This window comes from Sus scrofa, chromosome 17 (genome assembly GCF_000003025.6).
Source record: "Sus scrofa isolate TJ Tabasco breed Duroc chromosome 17, Sscrofa11.1, whole genome shotgun sequence".
NCBI classification, from domain to species: Eukaryota; Metazoa; Chordata; class Mammalia; order Artiodactyla; family Suidae; genus Sus; species Sus scrofa.
Window position 1 is genome coordinate 34,262,880 of NC_010459.5, and position 24,079 is coordinate 34,286,958.

At 50.6% G+C, this 24,079-nt stretch overlaps 1 protein-coding gene across 1 annotated transcript in view; it reads left to right on the plus strand.

Moving 5' to 3' along the window:
- RSPO4 (R-spondin 4) overlaps window positions 5,823-24,079 on the plus strand; it is a 41,372-nt gene continuing 23,115 nt past the window's right edge. Inside the window, exon 1 of the mRNA XM_003134364.4 lies at window positions 5,823-5,982. Within this exon, the coding sequence (XP_003134412.2) occupies window positions 5,904-5,982 (79 nt within the window). The 5' untranslated portion in view covers window positions 5,823-5,903. The remainder of the gene's footprint in view (window positions 5,983-24,079) is intronic.

Sequence of the window (24,079 nt, forward strand, 5' to 3'; positions counted from 1 at the left end):
ACCAATGCATCATATCAACAGACTAAAAGAAGAAAAATCACATGATTATATCAGTAGAGGCAAAGAAAGCATTTGACAAAATCAACACCTATTCATGATAAAAATTCTCAGAAAAATAGAAATAGCAATAGCAATAATGGAGAAGAACTTCCTCAACTTGAAAAAGAGCATCCACGGAGTTCCCATCGTGGTGCAGCAGAAACGAATCCGACTAGGAACCATGAGGTTGTGGGTTTGATCCCTGGCCTCGCTCAGTGGGTTAAGGATCTGGCATTACTGTGAGCTGTGGTGTAGGTTGCAGACACGGCTCAGATCTGACGCTGCTGTGGCTGTGGTGTAGGCTGGCAGCTACAGTTCCGATTGGACCCCTAGCCTGGGAACCTCCATATGCCGTGGGTGTGGCCCTAAAAAGACAAAAAAAAAAAAAAAAAAAAGAAAAAAAAAAAAGAAAGGAAGGAAGAAAGAAAGAAAGAAAAGAAAAAGAGCATCTACAAAAATCTACAGCTAACATAATACTTACTGGTGAAAGACTGAATTCTTCCCCACGAAGACTGGGAACAAGACAAGAATCACTCTTGTTCAGCATAGTGCTGGAATTTCTAGCCAATGCAATAAGAGCAGGAAAAGAAAATAAAAGTAATATAAATCAGAAATAAATATATAAAATGGTTCCCATTTGCAGCTGACATAATAGTCTATGTTGAAGAACACTAGAAATCTAAAAAAATACTCCTAGAACTAATAAATGAATTCAGCAAGGTTGCAGGATAAAAGAGCAACCCATAAAAATCCGTGGTATTTCTCTACACTAGGAAGGAACACATGGGCGGCAAAATTAAAAATGCAATGCCATTTACAATAGCTTTTAAAAGAAAGGAAATACTTTGGCGTAAATCCAATAAAACATACACAGGACTTATATACTGAAAATGACAATACACTGATTTTTTAAAAACAAAGAAAATCTAAATACATGGAGAGACATACCATGTTCATGGATTGGAAAATCAACATAGTTAAGATGTTATCCCCAAATTGATATATATATGCTTAATGTACTTCTAATCAAATTCCCAGCAAGATTTTTGAAGATATAAACAAAATTATGATAAAATTTATACTGAAAGGCAAACACACTGTAATAGCGAGAATTTTTTGGAAAAATTATTCTTTTGGAAATGAAAAAAAAGAAAAATAATAAAATGGGTAGGATCAGTATAACCAATCTCAAGATTTCTTATGAAGCTATTGTAATCAAGATAGTGTAGTACTGGCAGACAGAATGACACACAGTCCAAGGAACGAAATATATAATCCAGAAACAGATCCACACAAATATGTCCATTAGTTTTTGAGGGAGGAGCAGAAACAATTCAATGGAGCTTATATAGCCTTTTCAACAAATCATACTGGAATAATTGCATATCCATAGTCAAAGAATGAACCTTAATTTAAACCTCACACTTTATATAAAAATTAATTCAATTATATATCAGGGACTTAAATGTAAAACAATATAACTTCGAAAAAAAGGGAGAAAACATTTAAGACTTGGGACTAGGCAAATGTTCTTAGACTTGACCCCAAAAGCATGATTCAGAGAAGGAAAAATTGATAAATTGGACTTTATAAAAAATAAAACCTTTGCTCTATGAAAGATCCTGGTAAGAGCATGAAAGAATAAATTACAGACTAGAAGAAGATATTAGCAAAGAACATATGGAATAAAGAAGTCTTAACATGCAACAATAGAACAAAAAATCCAATTAAAAATGTGCAGGAAGACAATGCACAGGCAATTTTGCCAAGGAAGATATACAGAAACTTGGACACAAAGGATCATAGTAGCTTTATACTTAATAACCAAAAACTGGAAATTATTCAGATGTCTTGATGGATAAATGGCTAAACAAACTATAATACATCCATATCATGGAATACTACCTAGCAGTAAAAAGCAACTATTAAGACATTCAATAACTTGGACAAATCTCAAGGAAATTATGCTCAGTGAAGCAAGCCAGTCTCAAAAGGACACCGATCGCATGATTCCATTATCTAATAGAAACGTAACAACATAATGATAGAAATGGAGAACAGATGAGTGGTTGTTAGGGGTTAGGGCAGAGGGGAGGGTGTGGGTGGAGCCCTAAAGGATAGGAGGAGGGAGTCTCACGATGGTCCAGTTAAGTACCTCGACGGGGTGGTAGGGACGTGAAGCTACACATGAGATACAACTGCATCCCAGGCGACTCTTCAATTCCTGGCAAACCAGGATAGTTGGTCCCTCTAGCAGGTCGCATCCAGCAGTCCTTGCAGCTCTTAGAAACTTGGGCTTCACCTGGAGGAAAAGCCAGGTCCTCTGGCTACTTAGGAAGAAGAGCTTGCAGGGGCCAGAACTGACACAGACAGGAGCTACTCTGTCACTGAGGCAAGAGTGACCCAATGTGGCAAACTGGCCAGATGTTCACCAAACACTTGCTTTTCCTCCTGAGCACATGGCTAGACTGTATTTCCCAGCCGCCTATGCGGGTAGATGTGGCACGTGACCGAGTTCTGGCCAATGGGATGTGAGGGGGTATGTGCTTAACCTTTCATAGGTGGTCCTCTATACCCCGCCCCTTCCACAGTGAGCTTAAAGCCTTCTGCTGGAGAGAGCAGAGCCCAAGCTGGAAGGAACCTTGGTCCTGGCTCTCTCGTGGAGGAGAAGGATTTGCTAATCAGAAACACGCATAATGTACTGCTGCCATCATACCAATCTTCATTTATGTGTGACAGTGTCCAGTAACTGCTTAACTCACGGCCCTGGTGTGCACACCTCCTATTTTGCCATCAGCACCACTGGCCTCAATGTCCTTACTGGGCGCTTACATTGGAGGAGGCGGGCGACTGAATGGCAGGCTGGGATTTCCAAACAGCCCCCTACTGCTACAGAGAACAAGACCCTCTGAGCAACTCAGGCTTGGGTGGGGACCTGAGTCCTGGCTCTCAGAACCTTAGAAATACCAAATTCTCCAAGGCAGTCCTTGGAGAAGGGCTCTCAGAGAACACAAAAATCCCACCCGTGCCATTGAAAGACTAGGTAAACCGAGGCCCCGAGAGACAGCAGGAGGAACTGGAGGTCCCCCAGCGAATCAAGGGATGAGCGAGTTCTCATTCATTCACTCATTTATTCATTCCACAACTATTTATTTAGCACTCGATGCATTAGCCCAAGGATAAAACGGAGGACTCCTGCCCTCACGGAACTCACACACAAGCAAATCACAAACATGAAAGGCCTGGTGGTGCTTAGCACTACACACAATGAAGCAGGACAAGGAGATAAAGGGCACAGACATCCCACTTTATCTGGAGTGGTCAGAGAGGGCCCCTCTGAGCAGGTAACCTTGATTGGAGACAGTCCCTGAGGATATCTGAGGAAGAATTTTCCAGGCAGGGGTAACAGCAAATAGCCCTCCTGGGGACACATGGCAGAGTTTGAGAAACAGAAGGAAATAGGTGGAGGAGGTGTGGGGCAGGGGCGGCGAGGAGGACACGGGAGCAGAGGGACGGCAGAAACAAGAGGTGAGAGGCCACGCCTGCAGAGCTATGTGGCTGCTGAGCGGCCCCAGCCTCTGCCTGACTCCCTGCCCTTCCCCAGCTCTGCTCACCTGGGGATTGTCCTGCTTTGGACCCTGGAGACATCAGGACTGGTGGTGGCTGGGTAGGCGCTGACTTTCCAACTTCCTAAAGTTTGATCTTTGAGGGTCATGTCACATCTCCAAGCACCCAAATTCTGTGTATAAGCTGGGAGACTCCAGCATCTGGAGAACTCATTCATTCGTCCCTTCTACAAACATTTGGGGATCTGCTCTGTATCCAGCCAGAGCCAGGCTCCAGGCATCCAGATAGGACCGCATCTCCAGCCTTAAAGGGTTGCCAGTTTAGAGAAAGGGACATACACATCCATAGGTACCACCTGAGGGGACCCAAGCTGTGAATCAGAGATTGTGGGAGCCCAGAGGAGGCACTGGACCTGGGAATCAAGGAAGTCTTCCTGGATGAAGGGCATATTCAAGACTGGGTCCTGAATGAGTCCATGGGGAAGGGGGATGGGAGGTAGGCCAACAGTCCATGGAGAGGCCACTCATGAAAGGCTCAGAGGTGTGAGGGGACTGGAAGTATTTGTGAAGCACCACAAGGAGTTGAGATTTCTGGGATTTAAGGGGTAAAGGATGGGGTAGAGGGGAAGGCTGAGATCAGAGAAATTGGAACAAAAGGGCTTTAGAATTCTTGTTGTGGTTCAGCAGGTTAAAGACTCCATGTTGTTTCTATGAGGATGCAGGTTCAATCCCTGGCCTCATTCAGTGGGTTAAGAATCTGGTGTTACTGCAAGCTGTGGTGTAGGTCTCAGCAGCAGCTCCGATTTGACCCCTTGCCTGTGAACTTCCATGTGTTGCAGGTGCAGCTGTGAGAAGAGAAAAAAAGAAAGAGAGAGAGGAAGAAAGGAAAGGAAAGAAGAAAGAGAGAGAGAAAGAAAGGCAGAAGGAAGGGAAGAAAGAAAGAAAAAGAAAGAACAAACGAATTAACGAATGAACCAGAGGGCTTTGTAGGCTATGGTGGAGGGGACCACTCATGCTGGGACACTTGGCCCATCCCACCTCTGCCCTAGACGTGCTGGGCTGCCTGAGAGACACCTTCAAGCCAGAGGCCTCAGTGGCCCCATCTGTGCAATGGAGCCATTTGCGGGGGTGGCTTTGACATTCCACCCAGACTCCTGGATGTTGTCTGCCAGTGCTCGTGGAGTCCTACGGAAGGCCGGCTGCTTCACTCTCTGTGGTCTCCCTCCCCCTGACATGCCTCAAATGTCCTCATTGCACTGGGGGCTTCACTAAGGATGAGGACGAGAAGATGAAATGGCGATGGCGGCATTTCCTTCTTTTTTTTTTTTTTTTATCAAAGCACACACATAGGAAAAAGGAAGGACAGTTGTTCAGCAAGAGAGTGCCAAGAGCCAGTTCCTCTGTGCCCAGAGAAGTGGCTAAAAGTGTGGGCACTAAACGCAGACAGACCACTAAAGTGCTGAATGGCTTTGGGCAAGTCACTCCGCCTCTCTGAGCTTCCCTTTCCTCTCCTGTGGAGCTAATGAGAACAGAACCTCTCCGGATTGTGTTGAAGGTTATATGACGTGTAAAATGCTTAGAGCAAAGCCAAGCACATAGGCCTCAAAAAATTACAGTATTATAATTGTTGTGATCGTTTTCCGTGGGTAGGGGGTTGGGAAGGCGGAGGTATTTGGCTCCGACAGGGTTAAAATGAGACCAACTGCTCCCATCCTGTAGATAAGGTTGGAGGAAACACAGTCCAGGTCTCCGACCTTTCAGAGGCGAATTTACGAGGTGCTGGTCACTCAGGAGAAACAAGAAACGGAGAAAGTAGGAAAAGAAAATCCCAGGCGGGGAGCGGGACGGAGGGAGCGGGAGGAGGGTCACCTGGCGTCCGCGCGTCTGTACCTGAGTGCGCGGCGTGGGGACCATACCTGTGTCTTGTTGCGGGACCGTCCTGGGTGCGAGAACGACGCCGGAGCGCGCCCTTGGGAACGAAGCCACCTCCTGGCTCCTGGCGGGGCGACCCCCGCCACCCCCACTGCGCACCGGCCGCGAGCGGGTTAACGCGCCGCCCCCGCCGCGCCGCCTCGTCCCGCCCTCCGCGTCCAGGCTCCGCCGACGCCCTCACTCGACCCGGCTTGCCCGCCCCCGGACAGACGGCGGGTCCCTGGCGGCGGGACCGACCCCGCGCCCCGCGGATGCGCCCGGCGCGCCCGGAGCAGCCCCCGCGCCCGCCGCGCCGCCACCGGGTCGCCGCTGGGCCGTCGGGACTCACGGGGAGCCCCGTGCGCCCGCCCGGACCAGGCTGCCCAGATGCGTGCGCCACTCTGCCTGTTGCTGCTCGTCGCCCACGCGGTGGACATGCTCCCTCAGAACCGAAGGAAGAAACAAGGTAAGAGCAGCAGCCGGCAGGGTGGCCGGGCAGGCTCAGCGGGATGGCGTGGGGGAGGGAGGGTGGCCCTTGGGGCATCTGCCTGGTGCCCAGCGCCCTGGGCCGGTAACTCTTCCAGATAGCTGTCAATCCCATTTTACAGACGGGGAGACTGAGGCCCCAGGGCCAAACTGGACCAAAGAGCATCTCCAGGGAGGGAAGGAGCTGGCAAGACTCTCTCATTGCCCACTGTATCGGCATTGCTGGGGGGAGGAAAGTAACTTGCAGGGACAAGAAGCTTCAGGTGGCAGGCTTGAGGGCACAGGGCTAGGGGACAGCATGAGTGGCTCAGAAAACATCCCGAGCATCTATGCTGAACCAGGAGGTGGCATAGAGCGCCCTGGACTGGAGTCCAGATGCCCTTGTCTCAGCCCTGTTATAGATCCTGACTCCCCGTGTCACCTCCGAGAAGGCAGTGATTTTGGTGGGTACTCCTCTGGGGAGGAAATGAGCTGCATGAGCTCAGAGACACGAGTTCGAAGACATTTATTCTGGGATGACCTGGAAGATGTCCAGCCCCTCCAAGAGCCTCAGTGTTTCCATCTTGATCTCCTGGGGCCCCTGGGAGGACAAACCAAAGTTCAGATTCTAAATGTACCTGGATCACAAAGCCAGGGGCCCCTTGCATTCTCACCTCGGGGTCCTGTGCCATGAGCGCTCCCTGCCAGAGTCAGAACGTCCTCAAGGGGTGGGTCTGAGGCTGTCTGTGCAGAGCCAGGGTTGGCAGAGCCTGTGGGACTGAGGTGAGCAGGCAAGTCTGCCACCTGAGCCAGCAGCCCTTTGGCCTTAAGTCTGAGAAGTAACAGCCAAATGCCAGCCACCGTACTCAGGATTTTCCAGGCACGGAAGGCATCTCCACTCTATCCGTGTGACATAGGGGTTATCCCATTCTAAACGCCAGGTGCCAAGGCTCAGGCAGGCTAAGGGGCTTTGCTGAGTTGTCCGGCAGCAGAGTAGAAGACACAGGCTCTTCTTTCTTTCCAGCTCTGGTGTTAGGTCTGAGCAAGACTACAAGGGAGAGCGAATGAGAGTCTGCCCTCTGGGGGTTTCTGGTCCATTTGAATGAAAAGCCCTAAATAGACACAGTCACTCCTGGAGTGAAACAGGACACAGAGATGGGCTGTGGGAGAGCTGGGGGTGGGGTTCCATGGCACAAGGAGGCTGTGGCCTCAAAGACTCCAACCCCAGGTGTGACTGGACAGAGGGACCCACAGAGGGGAGAGGTGGGTGGGCTTCATAGGAGCTGGGGGAGGGTGAGACCTCCTGGGACAATTGCTCTGGGAATGGCTCTGGTATAGTGGTCAAGCCCCTGGGTTCTGGAGTCAACCTGCCGACTTCAAGTCCCTGCTTCCCCGGTTGGGGAAGGCCGCTGAGGGCCTTGGGGAAGTCACTTTGCTTCTCTGAGCCTCAGTTTACCCACCGAAGGTCTTGTAGAAGCTCTCTAAGATCCTCTTACTCAGTTCTCGAAAAGAGCAAAAAGCGAAAAACAAACAAAAAACCTGTCTCCTCAGCGACTCCTCTTTAAAATCAGAATAATAATCTGGAGTATCCAACTCGCAGGGTTGTGGGTAAGACAGAAGGAGTTAGTGTGTATTTTAAATGAATAGCCAAGTGCATTAGTCACTCTCCTTCCCTGTCCATTGTGTCCTTGACTACTCCTAACAGCCTAGCGGGACGGGGTGGGGGGGGGATGCTTGTTTTTTAGACGAGAAACTGAGATTTAGAGAGAGAAACTGATTTGCCTGAGGTTGCACCACAGTTTGGTAGCAAAGCAGACTTGAACCCCAGTCCGTCTGAAATGACGCTGAGAAGCTGTCTCCTGAGCTGGGTTGGTTTTCCTTTCTCGGAGCCTCAGTTTCCCCATGTGGAGTGGAGCTGCTTTAGAAGGTCTTTAAGATGCTTCTCTGAAAGACACACACACACACACACACACACACACACACACACACACACACACACACACACACACACACACACACACACAATAAAGGAAAAGAACATTTCCAATCCCTCTCCACTTGCTCAGTTCGGTCAGGCATGGCTGTGCCTACCACTGCCACTGAGGGTCAGGGGACGGGTGATGCCTGTCCCCACAGTAGCTGATCTCTTGCTTCTGGGGCTGGGGTGGAGGTGGGGGTCACAAAAGCCTTCCTGCAGCATATTCTTCAAAGTGGTCCTGGAAGTCCTGGCCAAACAGACTTGGGAGATGCTGGTTTGAGCAGATTTCTCGACTGCGGGACTTATCAGCACATTCGTGGTGAGGGGCCTGGGGATAGAGGAGCCCCTTTCCCAAACCAGTTACAGATTAGAGACCATTTATTCATAAGACGGTTGCTTGGAAAATTCCACAGGAGATCCCTGAGCGTCTTACCAGCTTTGACGTTCTGGTCTAACTTTGCAGGAGAATGTTTCTGGAAGGCACCTGGGTATTGGCGGGGCCTCTTCTTTCCTTCCTTCTTTTCCCTTCCCTTTTTTCTCTTTTCTTTTCTCTTTTTTTTTTTAATTCTTTCCTTTTCTTTTTCCTCCCTCCCTTCCCGTCTTTCCTCAGTCCCTCCCCCCACCCCTTGTTCATTCAACAAGTGTTGCAGGGCGGGCACTGTGTCAGGCTCCGGGCTGGAACTTTGGGATCGTCGAGGCCTGAGGCTTGTCCTTGAGGAGCTGCCGATGTGGAGGGCTGCCCTTCTCTCACCTCCTCGCTCTCACCTCCCTTCCACGCCCCAGTCCTTGGCCCCAGCCTGCTCTCTAAGGTCAGAGGGAACACTCGTTGGGCCCAGCAGCCGCCCCAGCTGAGATGTCACCCTCAGGGACCAGCTCCCAAAGATGCAGGCTTCCTCAAGCTCCAGGGTAATTGTTTTTCGATGAAACCTAATTTTTCTCTTTCTGAGACCCGAAGGACGGAAAGGAAAGCCTCGAGAAAGGTTCTTGGATCTCAAGTGTCTCTTACAAAACAACATGTTGATTAATTAAGTGTAAATGAATCAGAACCAGATGGCAATGTTTCTCTTGAAACATCCTGGGGTGTCCTGGCAGTGGGGCAGGCGGGCAGGGTGAGGTCTGGACCCCCATCTCCGTATGGAGCTTCGTGCAGGCAACAAGGGGGAGACAGGTCGTGACGGACTTCCCTCGGCATCCAAGGCCTGCTGGGGAGGGGGCTTGGTGGCAGCAACTGTCCCCCACATTCACTTAGCGCCTTTAGATCCTTCTAGACCTGAGGCAGCAAAGGGCAGAGGGAGGAGCTCTGGAATTCAGGGACCTCCTGCCTGGGCCACAGGCATCTGATCCAGGGTTCCACATCTGTGAAATGGGAACAATTGTAACTTCCTCTTTGGGACAAATTCACCACAATTCCAGAGGGACAGTGTCAGAAGGCATACAGTAGGTGCTTCATAAGGAGTCAACTACTTCCCCCTCCCCTTTTATAGCAGAGTGGGATGCTCCCTGGGCCAGCGGGGCAGCGGGAGGGGTGGGGGGAGGTTGTCTCCTGGGTTTGAATCTCACCCCAGCACTTCTCCCCTCCACGGGCCTCTTTCTTTGTCTGTAAAAGGACTTTCTTTGCCCACCTAAGCTTGTCCGGCGGCATCAGTATAATAATTCTCCGTAAACGGAAACGGCCCATGCGGATGGCCCAGCAGGCAGCACTGTCCCCTGCACACAGACAGAGCCACTGAGACTTGGCAAACAAGCACCCGAGGTGGGGGCAGCGACTGGGGGGATCCGGGTTTCTGGTCCCCAGGTCAGGGCCGTGGCTGGGCTCGGAACAAGGTGTGTCCCACCTCCCTCTCCGTGGATGGAGACCACCCCACCCCTGCCCAACCGCCACCTTGAGGCCACTCAGAGCCAGCCACGGGCTGGGAGCTGTGCCTGTAGGTTTCCAAGTCTGGCTGTGGTGCTGTGTGTGTTACACCTGTTTCCCAGACAAGGGGGCTGAGGCGCAGCAAGGGGCGGGGAGCTGCCTGGGAACTGCCAACAGTCGAGCTGGGATGCGGACCCAGAATTTTGGAGACGCCAAAGCCTGTGCAGAGAAATGGAAATGAATCCTGCCAGAGATGTGCCAAGGACTGCAAGGAAGAGGCATCTAAGAGGAGCCTCATCAGAGGGGCAGACCTTAGGGATTTGCCAGGCAGTGGGGGCAGCAGGGTAGGGGCTGGGGACTCCGGCAGGAGGAGGGAGGGTCTGGCTGGGTGGGAAGGGCCAGAGGGGCCATGTGGCAGGGGAAGTGGAGGTCCCATTGCAGACAGGACCAGAATCTAGTCATGGAGGGTCTCAGATGCCACTTGGCCTGTCACCATTGCCACCAAGAAATATTTATGGAAACCCCTCCTGTGGGCCAGGCCCCAAACTAGGTGTGGACAAGGACAACAGAGATGGGCTCCACCACCCGTTCTCCTAGAGATGTCAGGGATGGATCCATCAGAAAAAAATGACATAGACGGGGTCCCACGGCTCCTCAGCGAAGCCTAGGGTGGCTGGTTGGCGGCTGTCCTCGTCTCAGCTGAGGAATCTGAGACTCACAGATGGGACGTTGTTTGGCTGAGGTGTCACAGGAGAGGGGGACCTTGTTTTGTTCTCCTGCCTCCTCTTGTCTGTTTGTCAGGCCACCACGTCTTCATCCATCTCTCCATCCTTCCATCTAGTGAAAAAACTGAAGTTCACATTGATTCAGACTTTTTCAAACTGAGGTTTGCAACCCAGCAGCAGATCAGGGAAATAAGTTTATTAAGTACAGCTAGCATTAGGGGTTTTTTTGGGGGAGGGGCGTTAGATACTTTTTTAAAAAAAATTATTTTTACTTTTATTTTATTTTTTTGGTCACCCCACGGCACATGGAATTCTCAGGACAGGGATCAGATCTGAACTGCAGTTGTGATCTAAGCCACAGATGCAGCCACCCTGGATCCTTAACCCACTGTGCTTGGCTGGGGATTGAACCTGTGTCCCATCGCGCCAGAGACTGTGCCCATCCCATTGTGCCACAGCAGGAGCTCCACAGCTAGCATTTTGCATGCTAAAATGGAGTAAAATAGAACAAAACAGTACAGTACAGAATAGAATAAAATAGAGTGGGCTCGGCAAACTTTTTTTTAAGGGCTAAATAGTATTTTAGGCTTTGTGGGCCACATATGATCTGTCACATGCTCTTCCTTGTTTTTTTCCTTTATAAGCCTTTAAAAATATTAAACCATTCCTAGCTCACAGGCCATACCAAAAGAGGCTATAGCCCAGATTTAGCCCATGGGCTGTAGTTTGCCAACCTCGTTTTTAGAAAATACCAGAGTGCATCGCAAGATTATCATTCTGAGGAGTTCTTTTGTGGTGCAGCGTGTTAAAGGGTCTGTGTTGTCACTGCAGTGGCTCAGGTCACTGCTGTGGTGTGGATTCTATCCCCGGCCCAGGAACTTCTACATGCTGGGGGCATGGCCAAAAAAAAATTAATTATTATTTTGAGAAATGTGTTTTGACTTATACATGTATGTGAATGTATGAGTGGGTGCTTCTGTGTGTGGGTGCTTCTTGTACACACAAGGGTAGATGTGTGTGCCCATGGATGTGGGAAAGTGTGAGAGTGTGTGTGAATAAGTGTGTGCGTGCTCTGTGTACCAGGTGCATACTGATGTAAAAATGTAATTTGTGAACCCGGAGAATCTGGCTCTGGAGCTCCAAACAGGACACCCAACTGCCTTTATAAGTAGTAATCACCCTCGACACATTTTGCTTCTTTCTTTCTTTCTTTTCTTTTTCTTTTCTTTCTTTTTCTTTTTTTTTTTTTTTTTTTTTTAGGGCCATACCTGCGGCGGCTAGGGGTCCAATTGGAATTACAGCTGCCGGCCACAGCCACAGCCACAGCAATGCCAGATCCGAGCCGTGTCTGTGACCTACACCACAGCTCACAGCAACGCCGGATCTTTAACCCACTGAGCAAGGCCAGGGATCGAACCTGCAACCTTATGGTTCCTAGTTGGATTCGTTTCCACTGCGCCATGACAGGAACTCCAGTTTTGCTTATTTTTAATGGCCCTGAATCTGGTGGCCATGTCTTTCCCAAGGCTTTTTTTTTTTTTTTTTTTTTCCCCTTCTTCTTCTTTTTTCCCCCAGGGTGTATTTTCATCCCTGGAAATGGAAGGACCCCTCAGGGCCCTAAATATCCTTCTGCCTCAGGCACCCCTGAGCAGCCGGGGTGCAGCAGGTGAGCACCAGACATTGCCTATTCCTTTTGCATCGCCCCCCGCCCCCCTCAGCCATGTGAGGTGCCCCCTCTTCCTTTACAGAAGAGGCAGCCTGGTTCAGAGAGGAAAACTGGCAGGCCCAAGGTCACAAAGCAAATGTTCCTGATTCCAGAACCACAGGAGCGAATCCTGCCTACTATAAACTGCTCCAGAAAAATCCGTCTGATGCTGCCATTAACCACCCTCCCATTTACATAGTACTTTACAGTTTGCAGAGCAGTTCAACCTTCATTTTCCCTCTGGCATTCCGGAGAAGGCTTGTAGAATAATTGGACCGTTAGGGCTGAAAAGGCTAGTTGAGACCTTTACAACCCACGCTTATAAAAATGGAGCCTCGGAGTTCCTGTTGTGGCTCAGCGGGTTGAGAATCTGACTAGTATCCATGAGGATTCGGGTTTGATCCCTGGCTTTGCTCCATGGATTAAAAGATCTGGCATTGCTGTGAGCTGCCGTGTAGGTCGCAGATACGGCTCAGATCTGGGGTTGCTGTGGCTGTGGTCTAGGCCGGCGGCTGCAGCTCCAGTTGGACCCCTAGCCTGGGAACCTCCATATGCCACAGATAACGGCTCTAAAAAGGCTAAGTAAATAAGTAAACACGGAATCTCCAGCGAGGAAGTATCTCATGTAAGCTGGCCCACCTGGGGGTGGTGGAGGTGAGGATGCAGGAGGGGTGGAGGGGGTGAGGGTGGCTCTGAAAGGCAGAAGAAGCCAGTTTGCTCCAGAGCCTAAAACCTAGATCGTTTCAGAGCCTCAGTTTCCCCCACATGACTGGGGCATGCTCGGTCTGCTTCGCCTTTCTCCCAGGCTTAGAATGCCCGTTAGATGAGAGGCTGGAACCCAGAGGGCTTTCATAGCGTGAAGATTGTCTGCAGAGGTTTCTGCATAACCAGAGGCCAGCCTGGGGTCCAGGAGCCTTGTAAGGTCCTCTCGAATTATCTGAGTGCCACACGGGGGTCTGTGAGCTTGGCCTTGCGGCTCCCTGAGCGGGCCCTGGTGGAGGCCTGGGCGGCACACAGACCCCCAAGGCCATGGGGCCCGTCCTTCCCTCAGAGCCCCAGGCAGTGGACGCTGTCAGGACACAGGGCGGCCCCAGGCTCTGTGGACACCCAGGAACACAGCCCTCGTGTACATATCCACACGCATCTATGTTCCTTAAAACATTCATTTGTTTCTTTAAAAATAATGATTTTTCATCAGCATCAAAGGTTTAGAAAAGTCACTTTGTGATTTGGTTTTATAGTTAAGCATTTATTCTCTGCCAGATGTTACCTGGGTTGTTTTATTTTATTTAACAATGTCAGGCCCTCGCATGGTACATGTGAACTGACTAAATTCCCCTAATAAACCTGTGATGTGGGTACTATTATTATCCCTATTAATAACGGAAAACCAGGCTCAGAGGGGTTAAGTGACTTTCCCAAGGTCACACGGCCACGTTCAAATCTTCCTGGTCCCAAAGCCCCAGCTCCGACTTCTGAGCTCAGTTGCTTCCCAGCCTTATTTAATCCTCACAGCAATCTGTGAAGGGGTTGTTATTAGCCACATTTTACGGAGAGAACTGAATTAAGAGAGAGAGGGGGGTTAGTTGAAATATATGAAAGAGTCATTTTTGTAGGTCGAAAACAGCCAAATATTAGCGATTTCGTATGTTTCAGTCCAGTTGCTTGGCAAGTAAGTTTGGCAAAGCCGAGACTTAAACCCAGACAATCCATTCCAAAGGTTGGGTGCATAGCCGCCCTGCCCAGCCTTCTCCCGATTCATCCAGATGATAGTGCATGGGGTGATTGGATCCTATTATTCTACAGAGCCCCTCCAAGCTCAGAAAGCAGTCGACTTGCCAAGGGCACACAGCCAGGGTGGGGAATGTGCCTCCAGGTCTCCGTGGCCAGAGCCTCCGTTCTTAGCCTCGCGCAGCAGTCTGCACCACCCAGGACACACACACCCTTGACCCCACCCCTGGGGATTCCTCCAGGTCCTGGAGGGAATGATCTGGTTCCCATCGCATGGATGAAGCTCATCTGGGGCACTGCTGCCTCAGGCGAGGCCACCACCGCCTTCCCTAAGCATGATTTCTTGTAACGCCACAGGATTCCTAGGGCCCCTGCTCTGTGTCCCGTGGTGGGAGCTCCTCTGTGCCACCATCGCAGGTTGGGGGGTTCTGTTTCACCAGCTCAAAAGAAAGGCATTCCCAAGCCCAGGCGACCCAGACCACATAAGGAAGCCACTCCCTTTTGCCAGAAGCCTCCACTTTCCCTGCAGCCTGACAGCAGTGCCCACATCCGCAGGGGTGGAGCCACCCAGAAAGGAATGTCACAACTGCCCTTCTGCAGCCTGCTCTGGTGTTGGCAAGCAGCTGTCTCTAGCGAGTCCCAGATGAACAGTGGGAGGCCAGCAGACTGTCACGAAGGCCACGGGCCCTACCGCTCACCAGCTGAGTGATCTTGGGCAGGTCACCTCTTTCTCTGCGCCTCTGCTGGCTCCTTTGCAAAAATGAGGCATGAAATGCATCCCTAGCACCAAGTGAGCACCCAGTTAGTGAGGATGAAGGGGGTCTAGTGCCGGGCAGGGAATGTGGGATCTGGGCCTGAGCTCAGCCCCCAGCTCTGCTGCTGCTGTGCTGGGGCGAAAATAGTTCACTCCTGAATCTCCATGTTGTCAGTACTACGAGGGTGATCACTGCATCTGTAGCACTGGGTTGTCCTGAAGACCAGAATTATGCGTGTAACCCCCCTTGGAGATGGCGGGTGCTAATAAGTGGTGACAACAGTCTTGCGTCATGGGAAGGTTGGAACCTGATGTCAGACATGCCTCTGCCAGTGTTTTGAAAGTCATCAGTAGACCTAAGTCTCCGAAAGAAAGTTATTTTGGGGGGATCCCAGGTTCAGAGGGTTGGGTCCTAAGTGCTGGGTGTCTATGGTCCAGTGACTCATGCTCTCTGAGCCTCTGTTCACTCCTCTAGGAAAGGGGACCTCAGAGGACAGCAGCGAAGATGGAAGGGTGTGTTTGTGTGTGTGTGTGGTGCTGTATAAATGATGTGATGACTGTGGATGAGGCCATGGAGGAGCCTGACGTCCTGCCCTCTGCCTACGGCAGGATGGAAAAACCCGGTCAGATGCTGCTTTGCAGACATGCTTTTCCTTCCTCCTCCCCTCCTGCCCGGCTTCTGGTAGGCCTTTGAGTCAATCAGACTTAATTCATAGCACATTATCAGCGTCAGTCGCACTGATAATGTTCTTGTTTTTCCTCTTTTTTTTTTTTTTCTTTCCTTTTTACGGCTGCACCTGCAGCACATGGAAGTTCCTGGGCGAGGGGTCGAACGGCAGCTGCAGCTGGGGCAACACCAGATCTAAGGCGAGTATACAACCTACACCACAGCTTAAGGCAAACAGCAATGCTGGATCCTTAACCCACTGAGGGAGGCCAGGGATTGAACCCACATCCTCACAGGGACAGACTGTCAGGTCCTTAACCCACTTAAGACACAACAGGAATTCCTTTCTTTGTTTTTGAAATAGTTGTAAATTGCCAGTTTTTTATTTCACTCTTAAAATTTATTTTGCTTATTATCAAATTTTTCATTTTTATTTTATTTGAACATTTTAAAGTTTTCGTTTTTATTAACTTTAATGTCATTTATTTAAATTTACTTTACAGATGTATTTTTTAATTTTATTCTTGCATTTTATTTTTCTGTTTTTATTTTATTTAATTTAGTTTTAAAATGCCGTCTTAGTTAAAATTTTTTATTAATTTTAATTATTTTATTCAATTTTTTCATTTTAAATCTTAATTTTGCTTTTGTTTTTAATTAAAAAATGTTATTATGTTTTTATTTGCCAACTTTTTCAATTGGGTTTCCTGAATTTTTCTTATTAGTTTATAGGACGTCCTCGTTTTACCTACATATTAATTCCCTGTTGATTTTGTTGATTTTGACATGGAAGAGATCTTTCTTCAGCCTGATTCCCAGCTGCTAACATTGTCCTTGGAAAATTGAAATTGTTACTAATGAGGCTGTTCATGTAGTCAATGCCTTGGAGGTTTTTTTGATAGGAAGTAGGCGGGGAGTTCTTCCGCCTTATGGTCTGAGCTTTTTGATCTTACAAAAAGTCCTGGTAAGGAGCTCTCATGAGGGGAGTAATGAACCTGACTATTATCCATGTAGATGCGGTTTCAATCCCTGGCCTCGCTCAGTGGATTAAGGATTCGGTGTTGCCTTGAGCTGTGGAGTAGGTCGCAGATACGGCTCAGATCTGGTGTGGCTGTGGCTGTGGTGTGGGCTGGCAGCTATAGCTCAGATGCGACCCCTAGCCTGGGAACCTCCATATGCTGCAGGTGCGGCCCTAAAAAAAAAAAAAAAAAAGTCTCATGACAATGGTGTGAGCACATGATTTTCTCTCCTTTGGGCCACCACCTTTCCCACTAGCAATTTTTCCTTGATGAGTGTGGACAGTCCTGATGCAGCAGTCTCCAGCCCTTCCCCAGGTCACTCCTGAAACTCTCAGATGGGGCGTTGCTTCTCTGTCCACCTTCATTCCTGGATGTTCCTCAGGTCACTGCATTTCAGCCAGCACATACCTGTTGAACACTTGCTGTCAGCTGAACCCTGTCCTTGGAGGGCCACAGACTGAGGAAGGTGACAGGCCCAACAGAGTAAGTAGGAGAGGTGTCAGCCAGAAAACCCTGTCCCTGGAGAAGCTGCGTTGACGTCCTCCCCACGAGCTGAGCTTCCTCACCAATGGTTTACATTCTCCCAGGGCTGCTTTGGCCTTCAGTTCATTGATCATCTTGTTCTCTTAGATCAATAGCTGTCCCTCCAGCCGTCTCCCTGGTAAATGAGAAAGAAAAGAAACCAGGTACTCAGGACATTTGTGGGTGATGCAGACTTTACTGAAGGTCTGGGGATGAGGTTACGGGCTCCTTCTGCAGTGCAGACAGTTTCAGATTTAAGACCACTGAGTTGTTCCTGCAGCCCTCTCTCTCCTCCTCCTATTTGTCCCCAAAAACAGCTTGGGGCCCCCTCTGGTGAGGCTCAGGCCCAAGAGGCGTATGACTTTCAATGGCACTTCTCTGCTTTTGGAGAGCCAGTGGGTATGAGTCAGCAGGGAGCGACCAACAGGCCACCAGGCAGGCGCAGCTCCCAGCAGTTAGGAGCCAGGGCTCTGGTTTGCATCCCACCTGACTCCCTCCTGTGAGTTCCTGGGTCAACCACTTCACCTCTCTGAACCTCAGTGTTCTCATCCATAAAAATGGGGTAAGTGTGGCCCAGCTGTGCAGGACTGTGATGGGTTTGCAGTGATTTAACACGAGGACTTGGTAGCACAGGGTCCTGCCTGCTGCACACGCTCAGCCAGCATCAGCCTGGTTCTGCCCACCTGCAGACCTGGTCCCCTCAGAGGATCTGCAGGAGCTCACAGAGACCAGCATCTCTGGCTGTGGCTGCTCATCTTGATTCCAGCCTTTAATCCTGGTTTTAGACGATGGGCAAGAAGGATAATGGTTCCCATTTTGCAGATGAGGAAACAGAGACCCATAAACAGTGGGTGTTGCATTTCCAGGCCCTGCAAGCTTAGGTCCCCCTGACTGCCTGGGTTCTGGGGTAGTGGAGATGGTGCTCCAGGACCACAAGAGGTTTCCAGGGTAGAGCCCCACCACACACTGTGCCTGTGTCCCTTTCTTCCATTCAGCTTCTCCCTCCTGGCATCATCCCATTTCTTGAGCACCTACTATGTGCCAGGTGATTTGTGTGTATTACCCACAACCTTAGGAGGTAGGACCCTTTTTACAGAAGAGGAAAGTACGTTCCAGATGGGTGAAGCCACTTGTCCGGGTTTCCACAGCCCCCATAGAGTCTGGTTCGGAAGCCCGGCTGGGGATCCAAAGCCAGGGCTCTTTTTCACTGTGCCAGGAGTTGGTGAGCTGAACCCAGGGCAGAGCATGAGGATAAATTTGGTTCCCATTTCTGAGTCCTTAGCGTATGAGCCAGGCACGTGGCTCAGTGCTCTGCGGGTTATTATCTCCGTTTATTCTCCAGGTGACTCTTTGATAGCATGTTCTTATTTTGTGGCTGAGATGCTGAGGCTCGGAGAGGTGAAAGAGATGTCCCAGGGTCAAGGTGACAGAGCTGGGATTCAAACCCAAGTATAAGTGACCTGGACCCCTGTCTGCCCAGCACTGTCTCCCATCTCCCATTTCCTGGGGTTGGGCAGTTGGTCTGGGGTCCTGACCTGGGCAGGTATCACTGTGACTCACCACCTAGTCTCACCTTCCAGAGTGACTTAGGGAACCATCCAGACAGGGCCTTGGGTTCCACCCCAGCTTCAGGGCCTCAAGTGTGCAGCAGGTGTAGAGAGCAACTGAACAGCAAGGTGGCTTAAAACAAGCAGAGGAGGAGTTGCCACAGTGGCGCAGTGGAATTGGCGGCTTCTCTGGGGCACTTGGATATAGGTTTGATCCCCAGCCTGGCCCAGTGGGTTAAGGATCCTGGGCTGCAGCGTAGCTCAGATCTGATCCCTGGCCTGGGAATTCCATATGCCACAGGACAGCCAAAAAAAGGGGGGAAAAAAAAGAGGCATCTCAAATGAGTACCGTGTCCTGGTGGCCTGTGACAGTCAAGAGGTCACAGTAGGTCACCCAAACCAGTGACAAGGAGGAGCAGAAGTCACTCAGGCATCTCCGGAGGAGGCTGTGGGGTAGACACAGTCATGGGAGTGAGTGATCAGGTCCCTTTGGGTCGCTGAGACCTGCTAACACCAGTTACATGCCGCACCCCAGACCAGGCCACATACCTTTTAATTCTCATAAGAGCCCACGAACAAGACTTTTCTGTCTGCTGGTCCAGACGCCCTGAGGAACTGCAGGCCTTGGCCCTGAGTTCCCAGCTCCCCCAGCTGTCCATTCTGCTCAGCCCAGAGGGCGCTCTGAAGATGGCAGACACTCGGCGGCCTGCACCCCGCAGTGCCCACCCGGCTCGCTTCCAGGAAAAGCCAGCACCACCCACCCTCCTTATGAGCCCACCACCTGGGTCTGGGCTGATCCGCCTTTCCAAGCAGTCCGTGTGCTTTGGCCTCACTGCCCTCTGCCATGCTAAGCTCTTTCTAGTCCCTGGACCTTGGTACCTGCCATTCCCTCTGCCAAGAAGGCTTTCCTTGTATGTGTCAGCAAGCCCTAGCTTGTGGCCCAGACTGCTCTCCTCTCCTCCCTCTGTTGATTTTCATTCACTCCCTATCACTATCTCAAATGCTCTCTCTCTCCCTTAGGATTCAAACTCCATGAGGGGAGGGGAAGGCCTGGCTTGTCCACTGATGTATCCCCAGTGCCTAGAGCAGTCTTTGGCACATAGTAGGCCCTTGATACCTATTTGTGGCAGGAGCAGGCTTTCCAGTGAGTGGGTGGTGACTTCCATCTGACATCTGAGCAAACCAAGGTTAAATAACTGTCCTTATAAATAGGGAGTGAAGTGTGAACTGGGCTTTAATGGCAGCGCTGTCTGATCCCAACCTAGGGCTCCCACCTCTGGTCTGTGCCTCACTGCTGAGCAGGACTGATTGGGAGCCCCATCTATGGTGGGGAAGGGGTGACGATAGGAGATGTGTCACCTGGAACAGCAAGGCCCCAGCCACCCTCAGTCCCAAAGGTGGTGCAGCAATGGGAATAGCAGGTCTGGCCTCCCAAGTCAGGCCAGGGACCAGGCTGTTCACAAGGCCAGACAGGAGGGCCTACTGGCCAGAGAGAAAAAGCCAAAAGCACCCATCCAGAGACTGGGGTTCCAGCCCTGCCTTCCTGGACCCACCGTGTGTCTGCCACTCTCTGAGCCTCAGGGCATCACCTGTAAAATACCCCTGCCCCCATGCTACAGAGTTCAAACTTTAATAGACACTGCCCAAATCCTTCTAGAAAGTGAGCAGGGGAGGTTGCCATTCTTTTACTTTGCCTTTCTGGCAGGTCACAAGTAATAATATTTCATTCTTGTTCTAAACATCATTTTGAAAAGTTATTAGTACAGTGGACCAGCTCTTCATGAGGTTAGTGGCCCATTTCTCTTTCTTCTTTGAATTACTTGTAGTATTTTTGCCCATTTTCACACCTTGGGTTTTTCTCCTTTTTAATTTAATTTAAGGAGCTCTTTGTATATTAAGGATGGTAATCCTCGGCCTCCTTTGTGTGTAATGGGCTAAATGATCAGACTGATCATGTAACAGAGAGTCACAAACATGACTTTTGTTCTCTCTTCGCCCCCCCCATTCTATTATATCTCTAAAACCCAATCCTTACTAACTTTGGGGAGGTCTCAAGAGTTTTTCCTGGTTTTAAAAGCTCTAATCTGGTGCTAAATTTTAAAACCACAGATCTGGGAGGCTCAATGATTAACCAGCCTAACTAGCAACCATGAGGATGCGAGTTCAATCCCTGGCCTCACTCAGCTGGTTAAGGATCCAGCATTGGCGTGAGCTGTGGTGTAGATTGAAGATGCAGCTTGGATGTGGCCTGGCTGTGCCTGTGGTGTAGGCCGGTGGCTACAACTCTGTTTCAGCCCCTAGCCTGGGAACTTCCATATGCCGCAGATGTGGCTCTAAAAAGGCAAAAGACAAATAAACAAACAAATAAATAAAACCACAGCTCTAACTCAGAGCTCTCTCCTTCCCCATCATTGACTTGCCTCCTGACTCTGTTGATCCCTGTCCGGGCGGCGGTGGGGGGGGGGGTGCCGCCCATCCTCCCTCCCTCTGTCCCCTCTGCATCATCAGGCCCCAGAAGAGGGGAAGCAGGGACAGCCGTGTCTCACTTCTCCGCTGCTGCGGTGGCCTCACAGCTCATCTAGTATCACTTTGTGCATCTTTCTGAAATGTTTCCACAGCTCTGTGGTTTGTCTTTTCACTTTGTCAAATGAATCAAAAGAAAAGAGATTTTGTTTCTGGTTTTCACTGGAGTCTAGACAAGGGCCTGGTACATTGTCAGCCTTCAAGAAATACCTGCTGGAGGGCTGGGCAGATGGGTGGAGGGGTGGTTTGGGGGGTCCTTACAAACAGTAAGTTCAATCGTCCATTGGACAGATGGGGAAACTGAGGCCCAGAGACAGGGAGGGACTTGCCTGAGGACCCATAGACTTGGGATGAGTCCATGCCTAGGGTGCTCTCTCTTCTACAAGGTTTTGAGAGAGGGGAGCCTGTGGGGAGAGAGCAGACCCAGGAGAGTGGCCCTAAAGATGCTTCCCCCTGTGTTCAAACTGGGTTCCCAACTCTATTACCACTTGGAACCTCCAGTTCCTCAGGTACTGGCTGAAAGGGGCTAAGACTATCCCTGGAACCCCCGATAGGGTCCAGGGCTGAAGCCCAGCCCCCTTCTTGGGCTGAAGCCCAGCCCCCTCCTTGGATGCTCATTGGCACTGGAGCCCCAGGTTTTCTCTGTGCTGGGAGCTGATGGCCAAAGCTTCCTTAGGACTTAATTGTAAGGGGGTGTTTATATGGGACATGTTTCAGGAGCTAGATTCTCCCTCGGATTTAATAATAGTTACCAGTTACTGACTGCCTGGCTTTCAATCCCAGCTTGTCACTCAGCAGCTGTGTGATCCTAGACAACTTACTTACCTTCTCTGTGCCTTAACTTCCTTGTCTTTAGGAGGAGATAACAATATCTCACAGGGTTGCAACAGAGTCTGGTCTTGAAAGAGCTCCACACTGCTCACGGGTACCCCACTGTACCCCCCCATCTACCAAACCCTATACTGAGCATGTCAGACGCACCAACTTACTGAACCTTCACAGCAGCACATAAGGACAATGGATATGCCCATTTTACAGATGGGGAAACTGAGGCTTAGGTTAGGATTTGCATCCAGGCTGTCTGCTTGCAGAGGCCGACTTAACTGCTCCATGAGGCTACCCTGCCTCTCCACTGCATTCACGTGGTGGGACTTTGGGGCTTGAAGGTCGTTAGAGACTATCCATGCTGTCAGGGGACACCCCTGGAAGTGGGCAAAGGGCACCAAGAGCGTTGGCTCCAGATCCTTCTGCTCACCCCCCACAGGCCTCCGCCAAAGCCCCTCAGCTCTCACCTGCCCTGTTAATTGGGTTCCCACATCACATCCCATCTTGGGAAAAAGAAAGCTTCCTTGGACGAGAAAAGTTTGAAAGCCCTTTATCAAGACCAATCCCTAAGGATTTCCCATCGTGGTTTATCCGTAACGAACCCACCTAGTATCCGTGTGGGTGTGGGTTAGATCCCTGGCCTTAAGATCTGGCATTGCCATGAGCTGTGGTGTAGGTCACAAACACAGCTTGGATTTGGCGTTGCTGTGGCTGTGGCTGTGGCCAGCAGCTACAGCTCTGATTCGACTCCCGGCCTGGGAACTTCCATATGTCGTGGGTGTGGCCCTAAAAAGACCAAAAAAAAAAAAAAAAAAAAAAAATCCCAACCAATCCCTGTTTTTTCTGCTGGGAAAATGGAGGCCTGGCGCGATGAGGTACATTGCCAAAGGTCACACAGTGGAGTTCCCGTTGTGGCGCAGTGGTTAACGAATCCAACTAGGAACCATGAGGTTGTGGGTTTGATCCCTGGCCTTGCTCAGTGAGTTAAGGATCTGGCATTGCCGTGAGCTGTGGTGTAGGTTGCAGACGCCGCTTGGATCCGGAGTTGCTGTGGCTGTGGTGTAGGCCGGCGGCTACAGCTCTGATTAGACCCCTAGCCTGGGAACCTCCACATGCTGCGCGAGTGGCCCTAGAAAAGGCCAAAAAAAAAGTCACACAGTGAGCCTGAGTCCCTGGAAGCCCCCAGCTCTTAGCCCCGCACTCTGCTCATGGCGGGTCTTCAGCACGCGGGGGGAAGCAAGTAGTTTGTGGAGCAAATGGCAAAACCTGGCACCTCGCAATCGTGTGCATCCTAGGAACCATGGGCTCTCATTTCCTCTCAGGAAGTTCCCCCACCTTCTGTGGGATCCTGGGACTCACCCTCCCTGGGGCTTATGGCGGGGCTCCTGGTCTGGGTGCTCCCCCTAGATGTGGTATTGGGTCTCCAGATTAGCTGGACATGTCCTGCCAGGTCCTAACTGCTGCAGGGTCTTCCCACAGGGCCAAAGCTGAAGCCTTCATAGCCTCCCAAGAGCCACAAGAGGCCCCCACAGCCACAAGGAGCCCAGGAACCATGAACTCCCTGGGTCAGGGGGAGGGAGGGAGGGGAGGAATTAACAGCCAGTATTTCCTGCCCCCTGTACTGCTGGGCATTTTATACCCAGCTCTTAGGGTCCTTTTAGCACCCATGGCGGGCTCAGAGAGGATCAGAGAGGCGAGAGACCTGCCTGAGGCCACACAGCCAGATGGCCCCACTGTGGGCAGAGCCAGGACTTATCTGAATCCAGTCCCCAGCCCACAAGTTTTCATTGAGCACCTGCTGTGTACCAGGTACCAGCCCTACAGCCACAAGCAAGCCAGAAGCACCTGCCTCAAGGAGATTCCATTTGTGGGGTGAGTGGGGGTGGATGTAGCCAGACCTTTTGAGCGCCTACTATGTGCAGGCACTGTTGTGAGCATCATGCACTTGATCCTCAAAATAGCCCTGTAAACTTGGCACGGAAGAAGAAACTGAGGCACAGAGGACTTTGGCAGCTTGTTCAAGGCCACACACATACACAGCAACCCTGTTCCTCTGCACAAAAAGAAAAGGATCTGTCCTCTCCATATTTTTCCCAAAGAATGGCAACCACACATACTCAACACTTGTGACAGTTTTACATGGGGACAGTTGTGAGACAGTTCCTTCCACCATATCACGTACCTGACAATATCATGACCCTTTCACATACGAGGGAATTTTGTGCCAGTTCCACAGACGGATTTGGC